At 42.6% G+C, this 24,132-nt stretch overlaps 1 protein-coding gene across 1 annotated transcript in view; it reads left to right on the forward strand.

Annotated features, from left to right (window-relative positions):
- The window catches only part of Lrguk (leucine rich repeats and guanylate kinase domain containing), a 111,317-nt gene that overhangs the window by 75,821 nt on the left and 11,364 nt on the right, over window positions 1-24,132 (forward strand). The window contains exon 16 of the mRNA XM_031381065.1: window positions 13,025-13,155. Within this exon, the coding sequence (XP_031236925.1) occupies window positions 13,025-13,155 (131 nt within the window). The remainder of the gene's footprint in view (window positions 1-13,024; window positions 13,156-24,132) is intronic.

Consider the following 24,132-nt stretch of genomic DNA (forward strand, 5'->3'; position numbering starts at 1 on the left):
CACCCGGAAACCCGAGCCCCCACGCAGTCCACAGCCCACAGCAAGCCCAGGTTGGAAAAGCCAGTGAGGTGAAACTCCCACTTATTAGCCCCCCAGTCCAGGAACAAGCCCTGCAGCACACCCCTAACCCACCCCAGGAAGAGGAGGCACCCGCAGTCCGGCTCCCAAATATCCCTGCTCCCTCCACAGAACCCCAGCCTCCTCAGAACACCGGGCCAAGGCCTGCTTCGAAGCCTGCAAGGGAAAGGAAAACCTCGAAAGCAGGCCCTGCCTCCAGTAAGAAGGTTCTAGATCCGCAGGCCACACCTCACAGCCAGGAGCTCACTAAGCAGAAGGGAGTTAGGAAAAAAGCCCTCATGCAAAGAGAGATAGCTAAAGAGTCGCCGCATCCGAGAAAGATGCCAACTGGGAACTCTCCGACAGCCCAGCAGCCAGAATCCCACAGCAAGCCAACTCCCAGGAATGAGTCCGACCCACTTGACTTCAAGTCTTCTCCGAGCCACACTGAACCAGTGCCAGCAGACCCCCAGAACCAGGAGAAAAACCGCAAAGCACACAAGCCCAGAAAGAAGGCACAGACCAATCCCACCCGGAAGGATGTGGCTCAGTCCATACGTACCTCCCCAAATGGAGCAATGTCTGAAGGGTTAGCTCAAGAAAATGAAATTGCCCTCAGTGAGGATCAGCCAACCAGAGAGGGGCAGCCCCCGCAGGCCCCTGCCAAGTCGGCACAGGAGGGTTCTGCTCCGGTGGTGCATCCTGGGGGAAGGGAACAGGCTCAAAAAAGGGAAAAGTCTCAGAAGAGAGAGGTTGTGGGGAAGCCCCTAGACGTGGAGAATGCAGCCCCTAGCCAGCTACGGGCCAAAGAGACACAACAAGCCCATAAGGATTCCCGGGAGTCGAAACAGAGCTATGCCCAGAGGCACAACATACTTGTAGCTAAGCAGCAATCCAAAGAAAACCGAACCCGAAAAAATGGAGGTGTACCACAGGACAGAAGTCTTGCTGCTCCCCAGAATCAGGTGTCAGAGGGGGATCAGGGTAACCGGACAGGAAGACTGCGAGCCAGGGGCAGCCAGAGTATCAAAGTATAGGCTGTGCTTCTCAGAAGCTGTGCTGTCAATTGGATGGAAAAGCAGTGGCTTCTTTCAGCAACCACCGGTCAGCACCTTGCTTTGGGGGTCCCAGAAGTCGTTGTAACTCCACTTCCCACGTGACAGCATTGGGGGAAGACAGCTGGCTGGTTGCTGCCAACAACTCATTCAGTCTAGTACACTTGATGACTGGTGTCATCAAGAGGTCCTTGTGTTCAACTACAAATTTCAATGGGATTTCATGGCTGAACCTGAGCAGATTGGCATCTTCCTTAGGAAAATTCGCTTCTAGATTAGAAGATTTCCTCATGCTTTTTGCATTATCGGAGGGGGTTGCAGCAAAAGGAACTCTGCAAAAAGAAACCTTGCAGTTTTTAAGGATTCCAGCTTGCAGTTCGCTTGTGAGGGTGCATCTCTACAAGGCAGACACTGGCCAAGCCGAGCATTTGAGGTCCGCATTGGTCTATGTTATGAAACTTCCTTTTGTTTCTACATTTACAAATGAATACCTTTCTTCTGTCTTCGAATAAGAATCTCATGATCCATGTCTTCATCATGCCAAAGCATCAGGTTGAATCACTTCAAAGAAATTTGTGGGGAGAAAATTCAGGGGAATCAGTTTTCAATTATCTCTCCATATTATTCCTGTCAATGACTAAAGTACATTCAGAGACAGCCTGTGGAAAGCTATTAGCAGGAAGTATGTATACATCTCATATTATCAAACTACAGGAAGGGCACAGGTGGGGCCGGCTCTCAGAGAGACAAAGGACCAGCTATTGAACATCGCCAGGGGTCTATCTTCTGGACTAAGCAAGAGCCTAGGACCCCCATCCATTCTCACTTCATGTTGTTCTCCATGTTGACTATTCTTTGAACTACAAATGGTACATAGCAGGGACACGAGCATGAACAACCCTCAAGTTACATTCAGTGGCATCTCTCACCTCTGTTATAAAAGCATTAATCTAAATCATCCTTATCCTAATATTTAAAAGAAAAACCAAGGAAAGACCGATTGCCCCTTTGATCAAACATTCATTTGGAACCAACAACTCTGGCCTGGGCATGGCTACCACCACCCATAGCCCACGGGGTCCATTGCTCTGGAGACTGCATTTCCAGAAGGAAGGAGAACTGCAGTCGAGACATCAGCCCACAGTTCCACTCTTTAAGATAAGCACTGAATGACAACTGTGAGTGCAGGAATGTACTGAAGCTGTGTTTGGATATCCCCTATTTCATCATGTAACGAATGACTAGAGCCTGCGTCTTGTCTTATACAGAAGCTATGTGCCCCCGAACCTGTATGACTAGCAAATGTTACATCAAGTGCAATAGAGGACATCGATGTTTCTAAAATCTGGGATGTAACAGAGCCTCTCAGCACACAAGACTGTTGTCATAACTAATATTAGTAGTTATCTTCTGATTTATCTGCCTTCTCCAAGACAAAAAGCTATAGGGTGATTTTTAAAAGTCATTTATGTTTATTAAGCGAAGTCATTATCTAAGGAAGCCTTTGTTGAGCATTTTCTCAGAGCCAGACATAGTAATGGTGGCTAGGTATGTAGTAAGATGATGCTGCCACGTCTGACAGAGGTCCATTCCTGCACCATGTAATTAGAGTACCTGGAGGTCCCAAAGCATGCTCAGATGTGTGTGGCACCCACAGATAAGAAAACCTGTTGGTTTCCTTTTCTAGACTGTAGTAAGGGTACTCTCTGAGAAGGCCGCTGAGTTCAGCCTGCTAGAGCTGTCCCAGGAAACACCAATGACAAGTTCATCCCCCAGCTGAGCCTTCGGGCTGTAGAATTGGTGGTGGGTGGATGGAGTAGGGGATGCTTCCTGTTGCCTAAACACACATGCAGGAGCAGCAAGTGTCTCCTGGGGGTGGGGGACAGGTGACCTATAGGCCTATCTAACCTGTGCCATGAGAAGGAGTTTGGAGAAGATATATTTTGTAGCAGCAAAGGGAGGACTGGGTACTTCAGAGATAAAGTTAGGAAAGACAATACTAGAGGAAGAATTACTGGCACATCATGGTGGGAGTCAGGATGGGGAGAGGTAAGGGCCTGAAAGAGGGCACTGGTGTCTGGGGAGGGCAAATCCTTATTTAGCTTAGCTGAGGAGAGGGTGGATTATAAAAGACAGCAAGCAACCAATTCAGATAAATTGAAATCATGTAACTTTTCTCATCATAATGCAATAAAACTTTAAAAAAAGACAGCAAAGGATTACCTCCATTTCTATTCTCTCTCTCTCTCTCTCTCTCTCTCTCTCTCTCTCTCTCTCTCTCTCTCTCTCTCTTTCTCCTTCTCTCTCCCTCCCTCCCTGCCTTCCTTCCTTTCTTCCTTTTTTTGTTGTTGTTGGTTTTTTTGTTTTGGAAGGATGTCACTGTGTAGCTCTTGCTGGACTGGAGCTTGCTCTATAGACCAGGTTGACTTTGAACTCAGAGAGATCCACCTGTGTCTGCCTCCAGAGTGTTGGGATTATAGGCATGCACCCCGAGGCCCAGCTCACCACTCATCATCTTCTGGATATGGTATTTGGGGTGCTGTAGGGAACCAGAGCCTCACCTGGTTAACAGGCTTCGAAATCACGTTGGGTGTCCTCTTTGGCTGCTGTTTGGAGGGCCTTGGCGCTGCCTTTTTTCATTCGTGTAAGAGTGGGACACACTAGGCAAGTGTCTCTCTGCTGCAAGGAGGCCCTAGGCCCTGGAATTCATAATAATAAGAGGTTTTTTCCTTTGTGCTTCCTTTATTTCTGTGGTTTGGAGGTGTATGCCTCAGACTCAGTGCTGTTGGACATTTTGAAAGGAGTGGGAAAGACTGAGAGGATTTTGCTGCTAGTATTGACTACCTTGCTACAAGGAAAAAATTTAATTTTCAATGCAGAGTATAAATATTTAAAATGATCATTTTTCTGTCTGCACCAACAGGCGAAGTTCACATCGCCTCCACCTGGGTTTGTTACAAAGCGATCTTTAGAGAGAAAAAGAAAAGCCAGAATTGGCTTTAAAAGTCACTGTACTCATAATGCCACCTTCTTAGAGAAGTCTGGCATTTAGTGTTCAGATGGCGAGGGCATCCCCACCAGGCATAAGAGCCTTCTTCACACATGGAAAGAGCTGAGCTCCCACAAGACACAATCTCAGCTCACAAAAGAGGAAGTAAAACAATGTCCAATAAGAATGTCAGAAACAATTTAACCTCACCATAAGTTAAAACAGAACAGACTCTTTTGATAGCAGGTGAGGAAGGTAATGAGCATACTTTTCTGAAGAACAATTTTCCACCCTCTGTCAAAGAGTTAACAGTTTACACACCTTTAGACTGATCATTTAGATCCAAGAGTTACCATGAAGTAATGTACACGAGAATGTTCATATCAAATTTTATAATGAAGGTTAGAAATACTCTGTGTAATGCAATTTTTGAAATACATTTATAACATAGACATCTGCCTTATGTTGCTTTTATAATCATGCAGAATATTTATTTGAAAGACAGTGCTCATTACATATGAGAGAGAAAGGAGGTTAAGAAGGTACAGTCAACTTGGCGCTTGTGTTAGCTCCAGGATACTAGGTTGTGACAATTTTTCTCTCTGTGTTTTTCATACTTTCTAATCTGCTGCCATGCCTATTTAGTCTATTTCAATTTGACATAATAAGGGACTTTCTAAGAGTCCAACGTGGCCTGCAGAAAAACAGAATGGCCTCCTCCCAGCATCAGGTGTATCGCCTTACGAAAAAAGCTTCTATGCTGGGTGACTTTATAGAATGGATGGAACCTAAGTTCTTCTTTATGATCTATGATCCACTTACAACTGGTCTACTTGTTGGTAATAAAGAATCCACATGCCTTTTCATTAGGTAGCATGCTTTTGTAGTAGAAAATGGAATGTTCTTAGTATCCATTAGCTCCCTCGTCTACAAAAATATTTTTTGAGCAAGTTCCATAGATAGAAGTATATTTCACAGTACCACAACCCAGTAAACACAACTACATAAAGGAAATAAAGTATTCTAAGATTTGTAATAAATCAATTTCACATTGTAGTCTGCACTCCACAGTTTGAAAAGCTGTGCACTGAGACTTCTGAACCTTAACTTGGTCCAGTACCTAAGCCTGCTTACCAGGTCTCCTGCTTTCTCTGTCTGCCTTCAGGTTGGCTGTACAGTCTATCCTCACCTCATACTGAGCTCTTCTCTGGGAGCAGGAGCTGGCATACCAACACTACACTGTGATGTCAGTCAAAAGCATGATTGCAACCTTAGAAACTCTCAATTACAAACAACACTGAATGTCAAAACGATCCCTGGAAATTTGAGGCACACTGCAATATAGTCAGGAGTGAGTGAGTGTACTGAAAGCACCCAGAACAACGTGTGGAGCGTTAGTTAGCACTAGCACATAAACAGCAAAAGAATATTACATTTGATCATGAATTAGAACAGAACAATGTATCCTATTTAATTTAAGTGAAGGTGTTTGTTAAGTGAAACTATCTTTTCTGAAAATCCCTTTATGACTTCAGCCTTTTCTAAATTAAGGAGCTTAGACAAAAATAGAATGATATTAGAAAGAAATGATACTTCGGTGCAATATTCCTAAGATAGGGGCTTCTTCAGTAGGCATTCACAAGCAGCCTGCCACTGCAGAAAACATGAGGGGCATCAAATTGGAGCCGATGGTGAATCTTCTTGTGACATACACATCAAACACTTAGGATAACAGCTGGCCTATAGTACATCCTCAATAAATGCTATCTGTTCTTTTTATTGTTATCTTGATATCAAGTATATTTTACTGTGTAGAGAACAAATGCTGTCGCATCACCATTATGTGTCTGGGTAATAGCTGTTTTGTTTTCTCTTTGTGGTGGCTTTTCTTCCTGGATCTAACAACCCTCAGTTTCCAAGAACAAAGCCAAACATCCAAGTGGGGAACGTGACCAATAGAATAGTGCCTCAGAGAAAATTGTTCCTAAGGCTGAGTTGGGCCGGGTGTAACGGTATGAGCCTGGGTCCCAACTACTCAAGAGGCCGAGGAAAGAGGATCCCTTAAGTCAAGGGAGGTTACCAACAAGGGACTCCCTTTTAGATGAGGCAGTGTGGGGCATCAGAAATATTTACTCAGATGTATTGGTCAAAGGAAAGGAAACTTTGGGCCTGTGCTAAAGCTTCCTGTAGGTGCCTGTCACTGCTCACCCCTGACTCCAGTTTCCCATATACTGCAGATCGTACAAACCAAGTTTCCCCTCTTGACATTTGCCACCACCACCCCATATTTTATTTCCTTCAAAGAATCAACTAACAACTTTGTGATAAACTTACTCATTTTGTAAAATGTCCTGTCATTATCGTACATTTTAATTGGAACATTCTGGATTCGGTGTCTGAATGCTGGCTTGTTGGTTGAGCTTCACTGAAGACGTTACACAATACGAAGTCTGGAAGAAAGAAAAGGTTTTGAGCTTCATTTTCTCTGTATATGAATATAGTTTCACACCTGTCTTTTTTCCTGGTGTGGAATCTGTTTCTGTTTAAGTAGCTAGCTGTCCCTTTGATTGGACACCAAAGAACAGAGCATCTCACTGTTCGAATAGTTTAGCAAATGTATTCATTTTGCCATTGAAACATAAACATTATTACTCTATTTCCTTGGATTTATGAGATTGCTTTCTTTCTACATAGAATCTTATTTTGCTATGGAAAATTATCATGGGTATTATATGAAATGATTTTTCTACTTCCTATTATTCCTTTCTTAGTACACAAACAGACATGATGTTTTTGAGATGCAATTCTGCCTTGGAAAAGTAGCTTCTTTTGGTACCTTCAGTTTTGTGGAACTACTCCCTAATGAACTCAATGTTTTTTCATTTCCCACCACAAATTGTGTAACTGTTCTATTAGAAAGAAATATTTTACATTCTATAGCACATTATTATGCTTTAATTTGTCTTGAGTCATTTTCATGGTTGTATATTTCATGGTGTATATTTATATGCATATTTCTTGTAAAGGGTTGTGAGAATTTACTTGTGTATATGTTTTAATCGTGGCAGGGGTAAATTACTCTTAGTTAAAATAAAACTTTGTGTTTTTAGAGCCTTCTTTGTGTGGGAGGAAAAAAATGAATACTTTTGAAGTTGTTGGGTACTGAGAATTTTTTTTTTCTGAAAGCTGGAGCCTATTTCCCAAGTCATCCCATTTCCAGAGACTGTTTCTTTCAAAGCGAGAACTAGTTGAAATACAATTCCTTTTCAAACTTTTATTTAGACATTCACAGAGTTTCCTTTTGAAAAATGATGAGCCTCGTGTGCTTGGAGAGTGGCCACATGGCTCGTCTGACTAGCAGAGAAACACTGGTTAATAAGATGAAGCTTTCACTGTTCATAGTATTCACAACCTGGCTGCCATGTGGCAGTTTAATTAGCCCTTCCTGACCTGGATGTTGTCTGTACTACCCCTATCCTTAGACTAGTTTCCTTCCCTGTGTGGAACTATCCTGTGTAGCCTGTATTAAGCATGCATGTACACGATATTTTCCTAGGTATTTTTTTCTCTACAGTATGTGATGATTAGATTGGATTATGTGCTTATTCCTTTAAGATGCATTGTGCAAATAGTATTTAAGTCATTTGACTTCAAAGGAATGTGTCTAAATCCAAGATGTAAGTCATTTAAGATAATGTGGAACTACATTCCAGTTATTTTCATATCCTTCTGCATTCCTCTGCATCTGGTAATGATACTATCCGTAAAGCAACTTTAAAATCCACCACGCTTCATTAAACTCATTTATGCTTCACTGTAGGCATTTAAATAAATTTAACTGGCCTATATAAATGAAGGGCTTGTGTCTTTTGTGGACTATAAAGTAGTTTACATGCTTTTTAAATGTTGCCTCAAGGTACACCTAAATTTAGATACTTTGACTTAAGATGACACTCAGGAAGTTTGAGGCAGTGCATTGTAACATGGGTAATTCTCTAATTTTTTTTTAACTGAGAAGGGAGATCTTTTGTCTTCTGATGTATTAAGAGAATATATTTTAAATGATATGAAACTTATTTTACAGGAGTTCAAGTCAATAAAATTGTGGCATTATAATATAGTTTAAGTAATATAAACACATTATCTGTGCCTCAAATGTGTTGCTAGCTAGTAAGTCATTAAATGACATGGAATGACAGCCACACTGCAGTGTCAGATTGAGTGTGGCTGTGTTATACAACAGTACAGATGGCTCGTGTCTTAGAAAGCAAGGAAAAGGAGCTCACATGAAAAGATTTTGAATTAGCTTATATATAATACGTTTCCATAAGAAAGATCCAGTAGATAGGAAATTATGAGTGTACACATATATGTGATATATGATCTTCTCTACGGCAGTTGTTTCAATGAAATTGGTCTTCAGTTTTCACCTTTTAAAAGTATTTTTATTAATTCTTTGGAAATCTCACACACGGTACTTTGATCATGTTCACCCTCCTCCCCCTAAATCCTCCCAAAGCCACATCCTCTTCCCTATCCATCCCAACTCTTATGTTCTGATCAGTTTTTAAACACACGGAATCCTATTTGTGCTGCCTGTATACTCTTGGGGTCCACACCCTAGAAGAGAACAAACGTTCCCACAGCATCTTCCCACTACAATAGCTCCTCAGCCTGGGGGTGGGATTTCATGGCCGTCACCATTCCTTCCTGGATTTCTTGAGCTATGTAATGCATCATAGACCCTTTGAGTTCATATGTGCTGCTGCCTCGTGTGTCTGGAAAACATTGCTTTGTTTTAGGCACCCACTGCCCCTGGCTCTTACCACTTCCCTCTTATCTTTCCACTTCCCTCTTCCACAATGATCCCTCAGCCTTGGGGAGAGTGAGTGTAACATAGATGTCTTCAATAGCTATCCTATTGAGGAGAAAGGATTCCACAGCCTCTTATTCTCTTCATCTTGACTGTTGATGGGTCTCTGTTAATCACCTTCTACTACAAAAAGCAGCTTCTCTGCTGAGATTCGAGGGATGTACTGATCTATGATACATCATCTGGATACAGCTTACTGCTATGTCTACTTAGTGAAGTAGTAGGTTCTGCCCTGACTTGAGATCTGTCCAACCACAGGTCCTAAGAGGCCAGGAATGGGTTCCATCTTAAGGAGCAGGCCTTAAATCCAACCAGAAAGTGGTTGGTTATTCCCACGGTACTTGTGCCACTATTGCGTCATGGGCGTCTCTTGCCAGACCATTCATTATTGTAACTCTCAGTCTCCACAGCTGGATAGGAACGATGATTATGTTTCTCCTTTGGCAGTATGCATAGTACGTTCTACCACTGTGAAAACTGGCCAGTAGCAATGAAACTTCTAGGCTAGCAGCAGCTCAGTTTCTTCATGGTCTATGACTTAGGTGGTGGTGGTCAGCAATAGGAGCTTACTACTAAGTTGTAGGGGCAACCAAGAAAAAGAGCAGCCTGTAAGGTTTGGCAGTCTAGGGGACCCTACTGCTAACAGCTCCAGAAGAGATAACCCATTCCTGACACTGAGCTTTTTATTAGTCAGTAAAATGAAAAGATAATGAAAATATGGAGCAGTTATACACATTTTATTCAATTTGGCTAGAATCATCTGGCCTTTTCCATAAAGTTCCAATCAAGAGGACAAGTGTGAAACAAACAAACAAATAAGCAAGCAAACATGGGCATAACTCCTCTATTATCCAACTTTTTTTTTTTTTTTTTAGCTACAGTGAATTTTAGGAGGAGAGTGCTGCTGGAGAGTATATATATGTATATATATACATGTATACATATATATACATATGCATATTTATGTGAGTGTGTGAGTGTGTGTGTGTGTGTGTGTGTGTGTGTGTGTGTGTGTGTATCACCAGTTAAGTCTGATGACCAGCAAGCACCAGGGATCCTCCTGCCTGCATACCCACACGCCCAGCAATGGAGTAACAGACTTGTGTGGGTGCTAAAGAACTAAACTCATCTATGCTTCATGTGGCAGACACTGAGCCATCTCTCCAACCTTAGTGCTGAATTCTGGTTGTTTTTTAGTTGAAAGTATTTTTTTTTTTTTCATAAAATATAGTCTGACTATGGTTTCCTCTCAGATCCTCCCTGCCTCCCTACCTCCCAAATCCCAGGTCTCTATTCTTTCTTTCTTTGTTTCTTCCTCTTCCTCTCTTCCACTCTTCCTTCCTTCCTCCCTCCCTTCCTTCCTTCCTTCCTTCCTTCCTTCCTTCCTTCTTTTCTTTCTTCCTCCTTTCCTTCCTTCCTTCCTTCCTTCCTTCCTCCCTCCCTTCCTTCCTTCCTTTCTTTCTTTCTCTTATTAAATAAGAAATGGGCACCTAAAAAAATAATAAAAAATAAGATAAAATAAAAACAAACGAATCAGAATAAGACAAAACAAATAGAAAAAACCCAAAGAGAAAGCACAGGAAACATGCAGCTGCGGAGATAACACACACTTCCACACACAGAATCCCAGGAAAACACAAAACTGGAAACCATTTTATATAACATAAAATGTTTTGCTTTTACATAAATGGAAGACTTATAAAGTAAAACAGACAACAACCAACACACACACACACATACACACACACACTCACACTGAGTTTGTGTTGGCCATCTACTGCTGGCTGTAGAGCCTGCCCTTAGTATGATTTGTATACCCAGTGAGACTCCATTGGAGAAAACTAATTTTTCCTTTGCAACTAGTTATCAACTGAAGACAGCTTCTGGATTAGGCATGGGGCTTGTGCCCACTTCTCCTCTCAGCACTAGGACCGCATCAGGCTCAGACCTGAGCAGGCCCTTGCTCATGCTGCCACAGTCCATGTTCATATGTGTGTCAGCCCTGTTGTGCCTAGAAGGCCTTGTTTTTCTTGGTGTCACCATCCCATCTGGCTCTCCTGATCTTTCTGCCCCCTCTCCCTCAGAGTTCCCTTAACCCTGAGGGAAGGATTTGATGGAAACCCATTTAGAGCTGAGGGTTCAAGTTCTCTTGCTCTCTGCATCTCATCCAGTTGTGGATGTCTGTATACTATTACATTCCAGTCTGTCCAAGCAGTGAATTCTTAACACTGATGTTGGGTTAACCATACCTCTGGCTGTTTGTATAAAGCCAAGTCCCTGCCTTGTGTTCAGTACCTGCCCCTCTAGGTATTTGAATGTTTTCTTCCTTTAGATCTTTAAACTTCTGACAATCTCTCCACCATACAGAGAATGTCCTCCTCACTCCATCCCCCTCAGAGGACTTCTTTTGACTGTCTCTGTCCCTTTATATGACTTCATTGTATTTATCACCTAACCTTTAAAAACTTGTCTGCCTGCAGCTTTAGTAAAGTCCCCACAGGTTAAGGAGATTCTGTTTATTCCTTTGTCTCCGTCATCCAGAACGACACCCACGGCATGGTAGGTGCTCCAGAAATAGGGATCGAATGCCTGTTATCACGGAAACTTAGGGAGGAATGTTGGCACATGCAGTTCCTTTTGATCAGGTTTGTTGTGATAAGTACGTTTACTTTAATGTACCTCTTGAGATTCCTCCTAGAATTCCTGGGCTTTGTGCCTGGACCATCTACTGCACTGGAGAATCACTCTTTGTCTGCTCTTACAGGTGTTGGGATGCGGAATTCTAGACTCTCCTGCCAGGATTCCTTCAAAGTAGCATTCGCTTTCTTTTACTAGTTTCAGATGATCACAATTGGGTTCACGTTCATGTTCAGTCCCAGCACACAGCACAGACACACCAAAGACAGTTCCCTGCCCTTCCCCCACCTCACCCCCACCCCCTTCTCCTCTAGTATTTTCCTTGAGACTGCATATCACACAGTCTAGCCTGGCCTCAAGTTCTCCTTTTGTTGAGGATGACCTTGAACCTTTGACCCTCCTATCTCTACGGCTCAAGAGCTGGTCTTACAAGTAGACGGATGCCATCATGCCCAGCTGCTCAGAGCTGGGGTCACGGCCTAGGCTCGGTGCATGGTAAGCCATCAGTCTCCTGTTTTTACAGGTGTTTCTATCCCCGGGCCAGGCGCAGCTCTGTGTGTACAGTCCTTCCATCTGGGGGCTAAGTTGAAGATGCCTTCTTTGCAGCTTGCCACCACATCACTTGCCTTCCCAGCTCAGAGAACCTGGCTCCCATCTTAGGTCAGGGGTGTGAGCTTTATCTGCCGGGTACCTCTGACTTCATGGCACCCGTGCCCATTTCTCACCTTCACCTAGAACTGTTTCTTTCCCGATACAAGACATGAATGTATCCTTTTGTCTTTGGGTGAGGGCTGGCGTCCCACATCTCTTAATTAGCATATTAACTAAAGATCCATGTGGGAGTTATTTATGTTAGCATTTTGTAAGCAATGTTCCTGAAATGCTTGATGCTTCCATACATCTCAAAGGCCTGAAACTCAGGACCAACTTCATGAGCATGACTAGAAATGTGTATTCCACATCTCTGGGTTTTCCAATGTTTTAAAGGAAAGGTTCAATGTTAATTATGAGTAATTCCTGTTCCATTGAACTTTAAATCTTCTTAGAATTACATGTTTTAATTTTCGTCTAGGCATTCAGGAGGCTAGACAGAATGTAATTATAGGGGTAACTTTAAATATTAAAAGCCATTGGTGTTTGTTTTTTATTATATCCTGTGTATTAATATTAATAGCAAGCCTGTGCTGACTGAGTACCGGTTACCTTCCAAGGGGTCGTACCTCCTGGATGCGAGAGGCCGACATTAACTTTACTGTTACAGTAAAATGTATATCATTTATTTTCAAGTTGAAATGCACAGACTTTAAGTACACAATTTCTTGTGTTTGAAGAAATAAAATATAAAACATTGCTGTCACATCAAGAAATTTACTTTTGTATGTTTTGTTCACAAATTTATGTTTTCCCCACCAGATATTAAGACTTCTTACCTGAAATGCGAAGACTTTTCTAGAAGGACCAGCACGGTTGACTTCTTGGATTCAACAGACAGAAACTACTTTACTAAATTATGGGCCAAACTTTCATCCAAAAAGTCACCACTGGTAAGGACAGGGCAAGTGGGGTAAAACTGATTATAGAGCCAGAAAAGGGTTCAGGGTATGAACATGTTAGCACACGCCTTTAATCCCAGCACTCGGGAGGCAAAGGCAGGTGGAACTCTGAGTTTGAGACCAGCCGGGATTACATAGTGAGACCCTGTTTTAAAAACCAGAAAGGGGGCCGGTGAGGGGGAGAATTTGGAGATGATTAAGTTTTCTTAAACTATCTCTCACATATGTGAGCTAAAGACAAGATTCTTTCTCCCCCTGCAACCCTATCTCTAGGAATAGTTACTGTCTTTAAAATTGAATTTTCAATGTAAGTTTTTTAGTACCATTTTCTCAGGCTCCCAGTAAAAACACTGTTATCCAACTCTTGTGTTTCACAGTAGCAAAGCACCATAATAAAACAAACACAGTAAAATGTATATTCCAAGGGGCAAGTTGCTCTGAGCGGGAGGTGACTATGAGTATCTGGGGGGAAAATCAAGTCCACTCCAGAAGTGTGTTTTATGGCAGCGCTATCTATAAAGCAGGCCTGTAATGTTGTCCCAACTCAGCCCTCTGAGAACATCTGGAAATTGGCCCATGTACGAGTGTCTAATGCACAATAGGGTCTGTGTTCAGAGTAGGTTGTGCTCATTTTCATGAGTAATAATTATTTATGTATTGATCTGGAAATGCAGAGACTTAAAAAAATTACAATTGCAAAGTATACCTATGGTGGTTGAATTAGGAATGCCTACCATAGATTTATGTGTGTGAATAGTTGGCCCATAGGGAGTGGCACTGTCAAGAGGTGTGGCCTTGTTGAAGTGGGTATGGTCTTGTTGGAGGAAGTGTGTCACTGTGGAGGTAGGCTTTGAGGTCTTATATGCTCAAGCTAGGCCTAGTGCGGCACACCGTCTCTACTTGCTGTCTGTGGGTCAAGAGCTGGAACTCTCAGCTCCTTCTCCAGCACTATGTCTGCCTGGACACTGCCATGCTTCTTGCCCTGACTATAATGGGCAAGAATTCAGAGGGGGATAATCCTCTGAAACTGTAAGCCAGCCCAGTGAAATGTTTTCCTTTTCTAAGAGTTGCTATGGTCAGGGCTGGAGAGATGGCTCAGTGATAAAGAGCACTGGCTGTTCTTCCAGAGGACTGGGGTTCAATTCCCAGCAACCACATGGCAGCTCACAACGGTCTGTAATTCAAGCCAAACACCACAGTGAACATAAACAAACAAGCGATGCAAATAAATAAATAAATAAATAAATAAATAAATAATAAATAGTTGTTTGGTCATGGTGTCTCTTTACAGCGATAGAAAATCTAAGATGGTACTGAATTTCTAGTTGTCAGCTTAAAGCCAGCCTGTTCAAAGCCAGTTACCACACTGCCTTCCAAAGGCAGAACCATGGTCAGTGGTCAAAAGAATCAGTGGCTCAGGTCTTGTGCTGTAGTGGAAAAGGACATGCCTGAGCCTTCTCTATAAGACATGACAGCTGCTGGGAATCCTGAGTGAATGAAACAGGTGTTTCTGCTTCACTTTTCTGTGTGGCCTCTTGCACTCTCTCACCTACTCATGTAGAACCATTCCCCCACATTCCCACAAATTTCCTTCTGGTTCTTTAGTTCACACTGCTGAAGACAAGAGTATAGTGAGCCTGATTGACTCCTTAGCCATGCCTCTCAAGCCTGACTAGACTCTGCAAGTCCCCCATTGCAAGGACTCCAGATTATGGCCTCTCAGAGGCAGCCGCACATGCCTGAGCTCATAAGTGTCTGTAAAGAATGTTAACTGGTGCCATGGTGCTTGAGTTCAGGGAAGTCATAGAAGTCAGTCAAATCTAGAAGTACGCCTGCTCACCAGGATTTACGAGAAATCAAACATCAGCCATTAGCAATGGAGACCACTCACCATCTTTGGATTAAGTTAAGAACCCGAAGGCTTCTGGCTGTTCTGGGAGATTTCAGAAGGACCTGCAGTCTTCAGATCACATGGTAACTTTGGAAATGTTCTTGTAAGTTTCTGGATTTCTTTTCAAGCTGTTGGTTCTGGCTTTCCCCACATTCTCTCCTCTCCTGCTGGCAGGTTGCTCTTCCTTTTCCCTGGCTAAGTCTTAGGTAGCCCGGTGATCTCTCCATCCCCTGGAATATCAGGTAGCATGAACAGGTAAGGCTGCCTTAACCTGGAGCACTCACTGCCCTCTGTCTGTCATTCTGATTCGGAGACATTCGAGACCCTTCCTTTCGGTACGCAGTTTCCTCATGTGCCCTTGACACCCTGGCTTTGTTGGAAGGTATGCTGTGTTGTTTCCAAGAGCTGAGGCTCTCAGACACAAGTTCTCAAACCCCCCCACCCCCATAATATCGGCATCCAGGGTTTAAAACTGCACAGCCCAACGTCACGGACACCCTTACTCATTCGTGCTGGCATGGGCCCTGACAGCCAGGTCTGCCTTGCATCACGGTGACGTTGTGCTGCACCACAGCCTCATTCACACAGTTCAGAGTACACGCCACGGGCGTGCACACTTTGCCCCGAGAGCGTGCGCTCATGGTTTGCATAGTGGAGATTTTATTTAAATAGGATCAGTCAGTATGATCTGTTAGAAACCTTTCATACCTTTAAGATGGCCTTTTTTCAGGTCATGGCCATTGAGGTACCAGGAACTGGGGATAAAAACAGATTAAAAAGTCCCCACTGAGTTCTCTTAACTGTGCGATTCATCCCCTTTCATCATCGTCATCAACAGGGAGGGAAGGTACAGTAAAGGCAATGTATATGTAGAAGGGGTGATCTTGGTGGTGACAGATGAGGGAAGGGGCAGTTGCCATGGTCACCTGCTATCAAAGGGTATTGTATGCCAGTTACCTCTGCCTCCTCAGGGCACCCCCTTGAGCACAGTGTGTAACGGGGTTGGGGTGTGTGTATGCATTGTATCATATGTTAGAGTTTGCATTTACCAAGGGGTGAATGACAACAGTGTGCAAAGCCCCTCTGCCTCCCCATTCCCAGGAGGAGGTTGAATGTAACAAGGACTTTTCATAGAGAGCAAAATGGCATCCTCTAATCACCCTCAGTTCCCTTGAGAGCTGGCTGCAACACCATGCTGCCTTCACACAGCATCTGCAATCTTGAAGGACTTTTGATTCTCTCTCTCTCTCTCTCTCTCTCTCTCTCTCTCTCTCTCTCTCTCTCTCTTTCTCTCTCTGTTTTTTGAGACTGGGTTTCTCTGTATAACTCTGGCTGTCTTGCAACTCACTCTGTAGACCAGGCTGATCTTGAACTCAGAGATCCTCCTGCCTCTGCCTCTTGATGCTGGGATTAAAGGCATGTGCCACCACGCCCAGCTCTAAGGGGATGCTACCTTCTTCCATTTCCATGCCAAGTTTCTACATGTTGTTGGAAGGTTTTAGTGGGATGGAGAAAGTACTTGCAGTTTTTTATATCAAAAATCTATCTCCAAATATCTAAAAGGAAAAAAGGTAGATGTTTTTGTGCCTTTTGGTGTTTTGACTGTAGATTTAACATGCCCATGTTTTTATTGAAAAGTATAAAGAAAACCCCTTAACATGCAGTAGTTTAAAAAGTACTGGCCAGTGAGATCGCTCAGCAGGGGCGAGTGCTTGCACTGAAAGCCTAGTGTCTCAGCTCAATCCCAGGATGTACCTAATGGTAGAAGATGAAAATCAACTGCACAAACTTATTCAGACACATGTGTACTTATTCAGTACACGTCACCCCTCTACGCACAAATAATAACAATTTTAAGATATTTAAGAATAGATTTCTTCATGAAATTCGCAGGCAAAATGGATGGAACTTGAAAATATCATCCTGAGTGAGGTAACTCAGTCACAGAAGAACACACATGATATACACTCACTGATAAGTGAATATTAGCTCAAAAGTTCAGAATAAACAAGATTCAATTCACAGACCATATGAAGCCCCAAAAGAAGGAAGACCAAAATGTGGATGTTTCAGTGCTTCTTAGAAGGAGGAACAAAATACCCACAGGAGGAAATATGGAGACTAAGTGTGGAGCAGAGACTGAAGGAAAGGCCATCCAGAGACTGCCCAACCTGGGGATCCATCCCATATACAGTCACCAAACCTGGATGCTGTTTCGGATGCTGGGAAGTGCTTGCTGATGGGAGCCTGATATGGCTGTCTCCTGAGAGGCTCTTCCAGAGCCTGACAAATACAGAGGTGGATGTTCGCAACCAAACCATTGGACTGAGCATAAAGTCCCAGATAGGGTAGATGGAGAAGGAACCAAAGGATCTGAGGGGGTGTGCAGCTCCATAGGAAGAACAACAATATCAACCAACCAGACCCCCCCCCCCCAGAGCTCCCAGGGATTAAACCACCAACCAAGGAGTACACATGGAGAGACCCATGGCTCCAGCCACATATAGAGCAGAGGATGGTCTTGTCAGGCACCAATGGGAAGAGAGGCCCTTGGTCCTGTGAAAGCTCTATGCCCCAGTGTAGGGGAATTTGAGGGCGGGGAAGTGGGAGTGGTGGGTAGGTGGTGGAGGGGGGATGGGATGGGGAGTTCTAAAGGGGAGACCTGGAAAGGGGAAAACATTTGAAATGTAAATAAAGGAAATACTCAATAAAAAAGAATAAATTTGATAAAGGAAGTGAAAGTCATCTATGAAAATTTTAAAACACTAAAGAAATAGTCAAGGAAGACACTAGAAAATGGAAATGCCTCCCATGGTCATGAGCCGGCAAAACTGATGTCATGAAAATGGCTGTATTACCGAAAGCAATTGATAGATTAAATGAAGTTTTCATCAGTATCCTAATGATGTTCTTCACGGGAATGCGACATTCACATGGGAGCACGAAGACCCTGACTAGCCAAGGCAGTCTTCAGCAGAAAGCAGTGCTGGAGACATGACAGTGACTGATCTCGGGGTGTGTCCTATGGAGCTACAGTAGCAACTCCAGCATGCTGCACACAACAAACACATAAGCCATTGCTGTAGAACACTGGACTCCAAAATATGCTCACACAGCTAGGCTACAGCTATCTGATCTTTGACAAAGGATGTCAAAACATATTGCAACAACTACGGCACCAACAAAACAGCCCCTTCAGTCCAGTGCTGGGAACAGTGTGTGTGTTCACATGGAAAAGGATGAGACTCGTGAGCTGGGAACGGGGTTCAGTTGCTAGAGTGTGTGTCTGACATCCATAAAACCATGAGTTCAATCCCAACACTACATAAAATTGGGCATGGCAGCCCATGTCTACAATCCTAACACTTGGGAGGTGGGGGTAGGAGGACGAGAAGTTGTGTAGTAAGTTCAAAGCCAGCCTGGACTACAAGGCACCCTCGAAAAAAAAACAAAAAACAAAAAAAACAAAACTAGATACTGCATACCCTGCACAAAAATCTCAATGTAGGACCTGAACTCTGGAACTGCTAGATGTACTTGGGAAAAGGCCCGGGGTGGAGACACAGGCTTGCCCGGGCTTCCTGAAAAGGACTGTATTGGCATAGGAAACAGCCCGAGAGGATGACTGCGAAAAATTAAAAGTTTTACACAGAAAAGGAAGCAATTATATTCAACAGAGCAGAGAGTCAGTTACAGGATGGGAAACAATCTTTGTCAACTCTGCATCAGACAAGGGATCGATATCTACACCTGGGCTTAGCCAAAGGTTAGCAAGCAATTGGAGTACTATCTAGGATCTATTTTAAAAATCTCCAAAAATTAAACACACACACACACACACAAACACAACCTATCTAGTCAGTAAATGGAATAATGGCATTAACAGAAAGTTCTCAAAAAAATACAGATGGCCAAAACATATTTGAAAAAGTAAGTGTTCCAAATCCTTAGTTTCAGGGAAATGCAGATTAAAACTACTCTGAGATTCTCTCTTGTCCAAATCAGAATGGCTTTCTGTATCAAGAACACAAGTGACAATAAATGCTGTCAAGGAAGGGGGCAGGTGGGCCTGATATATGACAATGATAATGACAATGTAAACTAGGAGATCCACTGTAGAAATCAATATGGATATTTGTCACATAACTCCAAATAGAACTTCCTTATGGCCTGACTGTTCAAATCCTGGCTATGTACCTGATGGATCCTGAGGCAGCATACCACAGAGCTATTTTACATATTGTGTTTATTGCCATATAATTCACAATAGCCAAAACATGGACCCGTGCTAGATGCCCATCAAAAGATAAACAATTGGATAAAGAAGATGGTACATGTGCACAATGAAATCTTATTCATCTCTAGAGAAGAATGAGATAAAGTCATCCATAAAAAATGGATGGAAATGGAGGTCACTGTGTTGAGTGAAACCATTGAGACTCAAGACTTAGTCTAATACTGAATATTTCATATGTGGAATCTGTTGTGTGGCCTCTCTCTATGCGTGTGTGTGTGTGTGTGTGTGTGTGTGTGTGTGTGTGTGAAGTAACATGAACGCAGAAATACTAGGAGAGTAAGAGGAGGCCTAGTGAAGTAAGAAGGAGGAACAGGAGAGGTGGTGGACCTTATGTCTTGAAAAGAAAACGGGAAAGAAGGAAAGAGAGCTGCTAGGGCTATAAGGGAAAAATAAGAACCAGTTACATGAATATGTCCTCATCAAACCCATTTCTTTGCATTCTAACCAAAACTATCTTAGTTTCAAAAGAGAGGAAAGAAAATATAAAAATAAGCTGGGCATGCTGATGCACTTTTAAGCCTAGCACTTGGGGTACAGAGCCAGATGGGTTCTTATGAGTTAGAGGCCAGCCTGGTCTATAAAGCAAGTTTCAGGATAGCCAGGGCTATATAGAGAGACCATGTCTCAGAGAAGAGAAGAGAGAAGGGGAGGGGAGGGGAGGGGTGGGGAAAGGAAAGGAGAGAAAAGAAAAGAAAAGAAAAGAAAAGAAAAGAAAAGAAAAGAAAAGAATATAAAAAGTTCGGCTCATTGAATAAAGATGCTTGTCACCACCTGGCCATCTGAGTTGATCCCCTGAGCCTACATGCTGGAAGGAACTGACTTGAATCAGTTTTCCTTTTACCACCACGTGTATGCCATGGTCCACACACACACAAACTGATAAGTGTCAAAAAAAAAAAAAACAGATGTTGATAATATGAAATAATAATCTTTCTTTAAATACACATACAATTAAGGTGTTTAATATAAAAATCTAAGTAAACTTTTTATTTGTTGTACCTCAGTTATAGTAAGGAAGACCTGAAGGGGTCTGCAGGAAGAGGCTGGAGAGATAGCTCAGTGGTTAAGAGCACTTGCTGCTCTGGCAGAGAGCCCAGATTCAATTCCCATTGCCCACATACTGGCTCACAACCACCTATAATTCTAATTCCAGGGGAACACAAACACACACACACACACACACACACACACATGCACGCATGCACCCACACACTCATGCACGCACCCACGCATACACGCATGCATTCAGGTATTTACTCATCCACAGAAAATGGAAAGAACTCTTAAAGAAGGAAGAGAAGGAGGAGAAGGGTTTAAAAGGAGACAAGATGTCCTAGGGCTTTTCTATCTAAGTTCAGGTAGAGGCGAATGTAATGACTAACATCAGCCATCAGACTGTGGTGATGGACACATATTTCAGCCTCTGGAAGGTTACTAAAAAAGAATTAAGAGAAACATAAATTTTAATCTATTTGGAAAAGGAGATGTAATGACAGATAGTGTAACATTGTACTGGCAGTGCTAACCAGTGCAACAAATAACTACAAAATAAACAGAAACAGTTCAGAAACAGTTAAAAAATGCATTTGACAAACCTATCAGACATTCAATAAATATTTTTTAAAGTACAAGGAATTTCAGTATTATAAAAATTATTTAGTATTATTTCAGCAATAATTTAAGTGTCTTAAAATTCAAAGAATATTTTTCTTCCTTAAAAAAAAAAAAGACATTTCTTAGACTGTATAATGCCACGTGCCTTTAATCCCAGCACTTGGGAGGCAGAGGCAGGTGGATCTCTTGAGTTCGAGGCCAGCCTGGTGTGTACAGAAAGAGTTCCAGGACAGCCAGGGCCACTCAGAGAAAGCCAGTTTGTATTTAGGTAGTATGCACGAAAGTGTGTATGTATGTGCATCACACGTATGCAATGCCTGTGAAGCCCAGAAGAGGGCAGATCCCCTGGTGCTGGAATTACAGATGGTACTGATCTGCCATGTGGAGGCTGGGAACCAACCCGGAGCCTCTAAGAGAGCAGCAGCTGTTCCTAACCCCCCCGCCCCCCGGCCATCTTCATAGCTCCCTAAAATGTGTTTTGACTAGAATTTAAAAGTAAAAGGTTAATAATAAATCTGATAAAAAGATGTATAATGTCTCTACATAGAAAAATATAAAGCTATTATTTAGAAAAAAACCCAAGTGCATTTATAAACTACAAGAATTGCCATTACACATATGTAAGCTCTTCAAATCTACAGATAAAATGTGAGCCAGTCAAAAATTCCCACATCTCTTTGTGAAACTGATTTTAATATTTGTCTGGAAATGCTAGCACTATCTCAGAGACAAACCTGTGCGGGCATGGGACGGGCCTGTGACGAGCGTGGCAGGAAGAAGATGAGAGCGTTGATAGAATTAGCTGCTTACAAATGAGGGATTACATTTACCACCAGCCCTACATCACACACAAACCCTACGGGGTTTGCAATCTATGTAATCTACATAATCTTCATAAAAGTGAAAAGCAAAACAATACTTCCAAAAGATGATGTAAGAGAGGGTCTCATGACCATGATACCATGACCATGAATAGGTTCCTAAATATAAACACAAACAATGCTAACTAAAAGAAAATTGGAAACACCGAATTACATTAAAATTAAGAATTCTGGGCAGGGGAGATGGCTCTGGTTCTGACCATGAGGACCAGAGTTCAATCCCTGAAACCCTTATGGCAGAAGGAGAGAAATGACCCCAGAAAGTTGTTCTCTGAGTTCCACATGTACCCTGAGGCATGCATGCATATGTACTAAATAAATAAACAAATGTAATAAAACTTAAATTAAGAACTTCTGTTAATAAAAGTGGCATTAAAATTTAAAAAGGCAAACTACACCAAGATACTTGCAATGTATAAGTGACAGAATATTTGTATTCACAATACACAAAGAGCTCTTACTGGTTACTAAGGACAAAATGCCTAATACACAGGAAACCTGCACACACACACAAAAAATACCTAGGTGACCAGTGATGTTATGACAGGTGAATATAACCACAAGACAATGCAGGTTATAATCATACTGAGAAGCTTATAAGAATAAACTAAAAGTGGTAAATTATAAAACAGACTTTTAACACGTGACAGTGAAAACTCTTAAGTGACAATGGATGGGAGGTTAAACACTGTATGTAGCCAGCAGCTGGACATACTAACAATGAACATACATGTGTCCTATGCCTCAGGTAAGACATTCCTGACATATACTCAATGGAAATGAGAGACAGGCACACCAGGACAGGAGTACAGAGCATTTAAATAGTGTCAGTCACAACTGTCCTAAACTGGAAATCCAAATGTGTAAAATGTCAAATATATAATGAACTATTTACAGTAATGTAAATGAGCATACTTTGACGTAAGTGTATTTGAAAGACGTTGACTCTTTGCACTTTTAACCCATATCAGGATTCTAATAATCTCACCTTTGGTCAGTGATGACCTCTTCTAGTTGACCTTGAAATGGAGTCTTTGATAGCAGCTTTGCCATTTGGCATAGCAAGCTAGTTGGTGCTCTTGTATGTTACCTGGCGCAGACCTGTTGTGGAATGTCAAATGACCTCCATAGGCTGTGTGAGCATGTTGTCCCTAATGGCTGGCACTGTTGGGGAAGCTGTGGAACCTTTCAGAGGTAAAACCTTGTTGAAGGCAGAGGGTCACTGGTGCAGGCCTTGGCCTGGCCCCACTTCCTTTCATTCTCTGCTTCCTGAGTGTGGATGCGATGTGACCAGCCAGCCCCTCCTCCTGCCACCATGCCATCTCTGCCTGAAGCCATATCTTTCCCTGCCATGATGAACTATGTCCCTCTGGACACATAAGCCCAAATGAACCCCTCGCTTCCTTACCTTGCTTTTGTCTGAGAATTCTATCCCAGTAACAGAAAAGGAGCAAAGACAGCTCAGAGCTGTTTTTACAGTAAGCAGTCTTGGTTTCCTTAAGTGAGAGGTCATAGTTCAATGACACATTGTGGCCATTAGGGATGCCCATCACTATTGGGGTGGCCATTACTTCTGGGACTCTTTAGGGGAAAAGACACTAGGAACCAAACGCAGGGCCTTGCTCGTGCTAGGTGAGTTTCTACCACTGATCTATAGTCCCTGCCCTCTGGTCCTTTTCCCTGGCTAGATAAAATATTCCATGAGTTTAACCTGATATTTCTAATTAAAATTCAGAGCCTCGTGAGTTTTGCTTTTTCTATTACACCTTTATCTTTCTTGCACACTGAGAATCCTTCCCAAAGGCTTCTCAGAGACCTGGGTGATGATAGGATTATGATAGCCCGTTAAATTACTCTTCTGCTCTATCCCACATCATGAGAACATCCTGTGCATAACAATACTAATACAATCAGCCCGTTATGAAAACTGAAATGTGCTTTTTAAATGTCATTTTCTTTTTCTCTCTCATTTTTTAATTAGTTCTTTGAGAATTTCATAGAAACCATTTTGATCATATTCACCCTCCCCAGACTCCTCCTTGCTGCATTCCCCCCTTCCCTCCCTGATTCTTAATCTTCTGTTGATTTTTTTTTTCAAACCCCATTAAGTACAGTTTGTGCTGCCCATGAATTCTTGGATGTGTCGTCTTCAGAGGATGTGTGGTCAACCCACCACTGAGTCTCCCCCTTGACGACTCTTCCTCTTCCGTTTGGATTTTCAGGGTTTTTTTTCCCTTCACTTTCTAGTTCTCTTAACCCATTCTCTCTCTCTCTCTCTCTCTCTC

The sequence above is a fragment of the Mastomys coucha genome, unplaced genomic scaffold (assembly GCF_008632895.1).
Source record: "Mastomys coucha isolate ucsf_1 unplaced genomic scaffold, UCSF_Mcou_1 pScaffold20, whole genome shotgun sequence".
Lineage (NCBI taxonomy): Eukaryota > Metazoa > Chordata > Mammalia > Rodentia > Muridae > Mastomys > Mastomys coucha.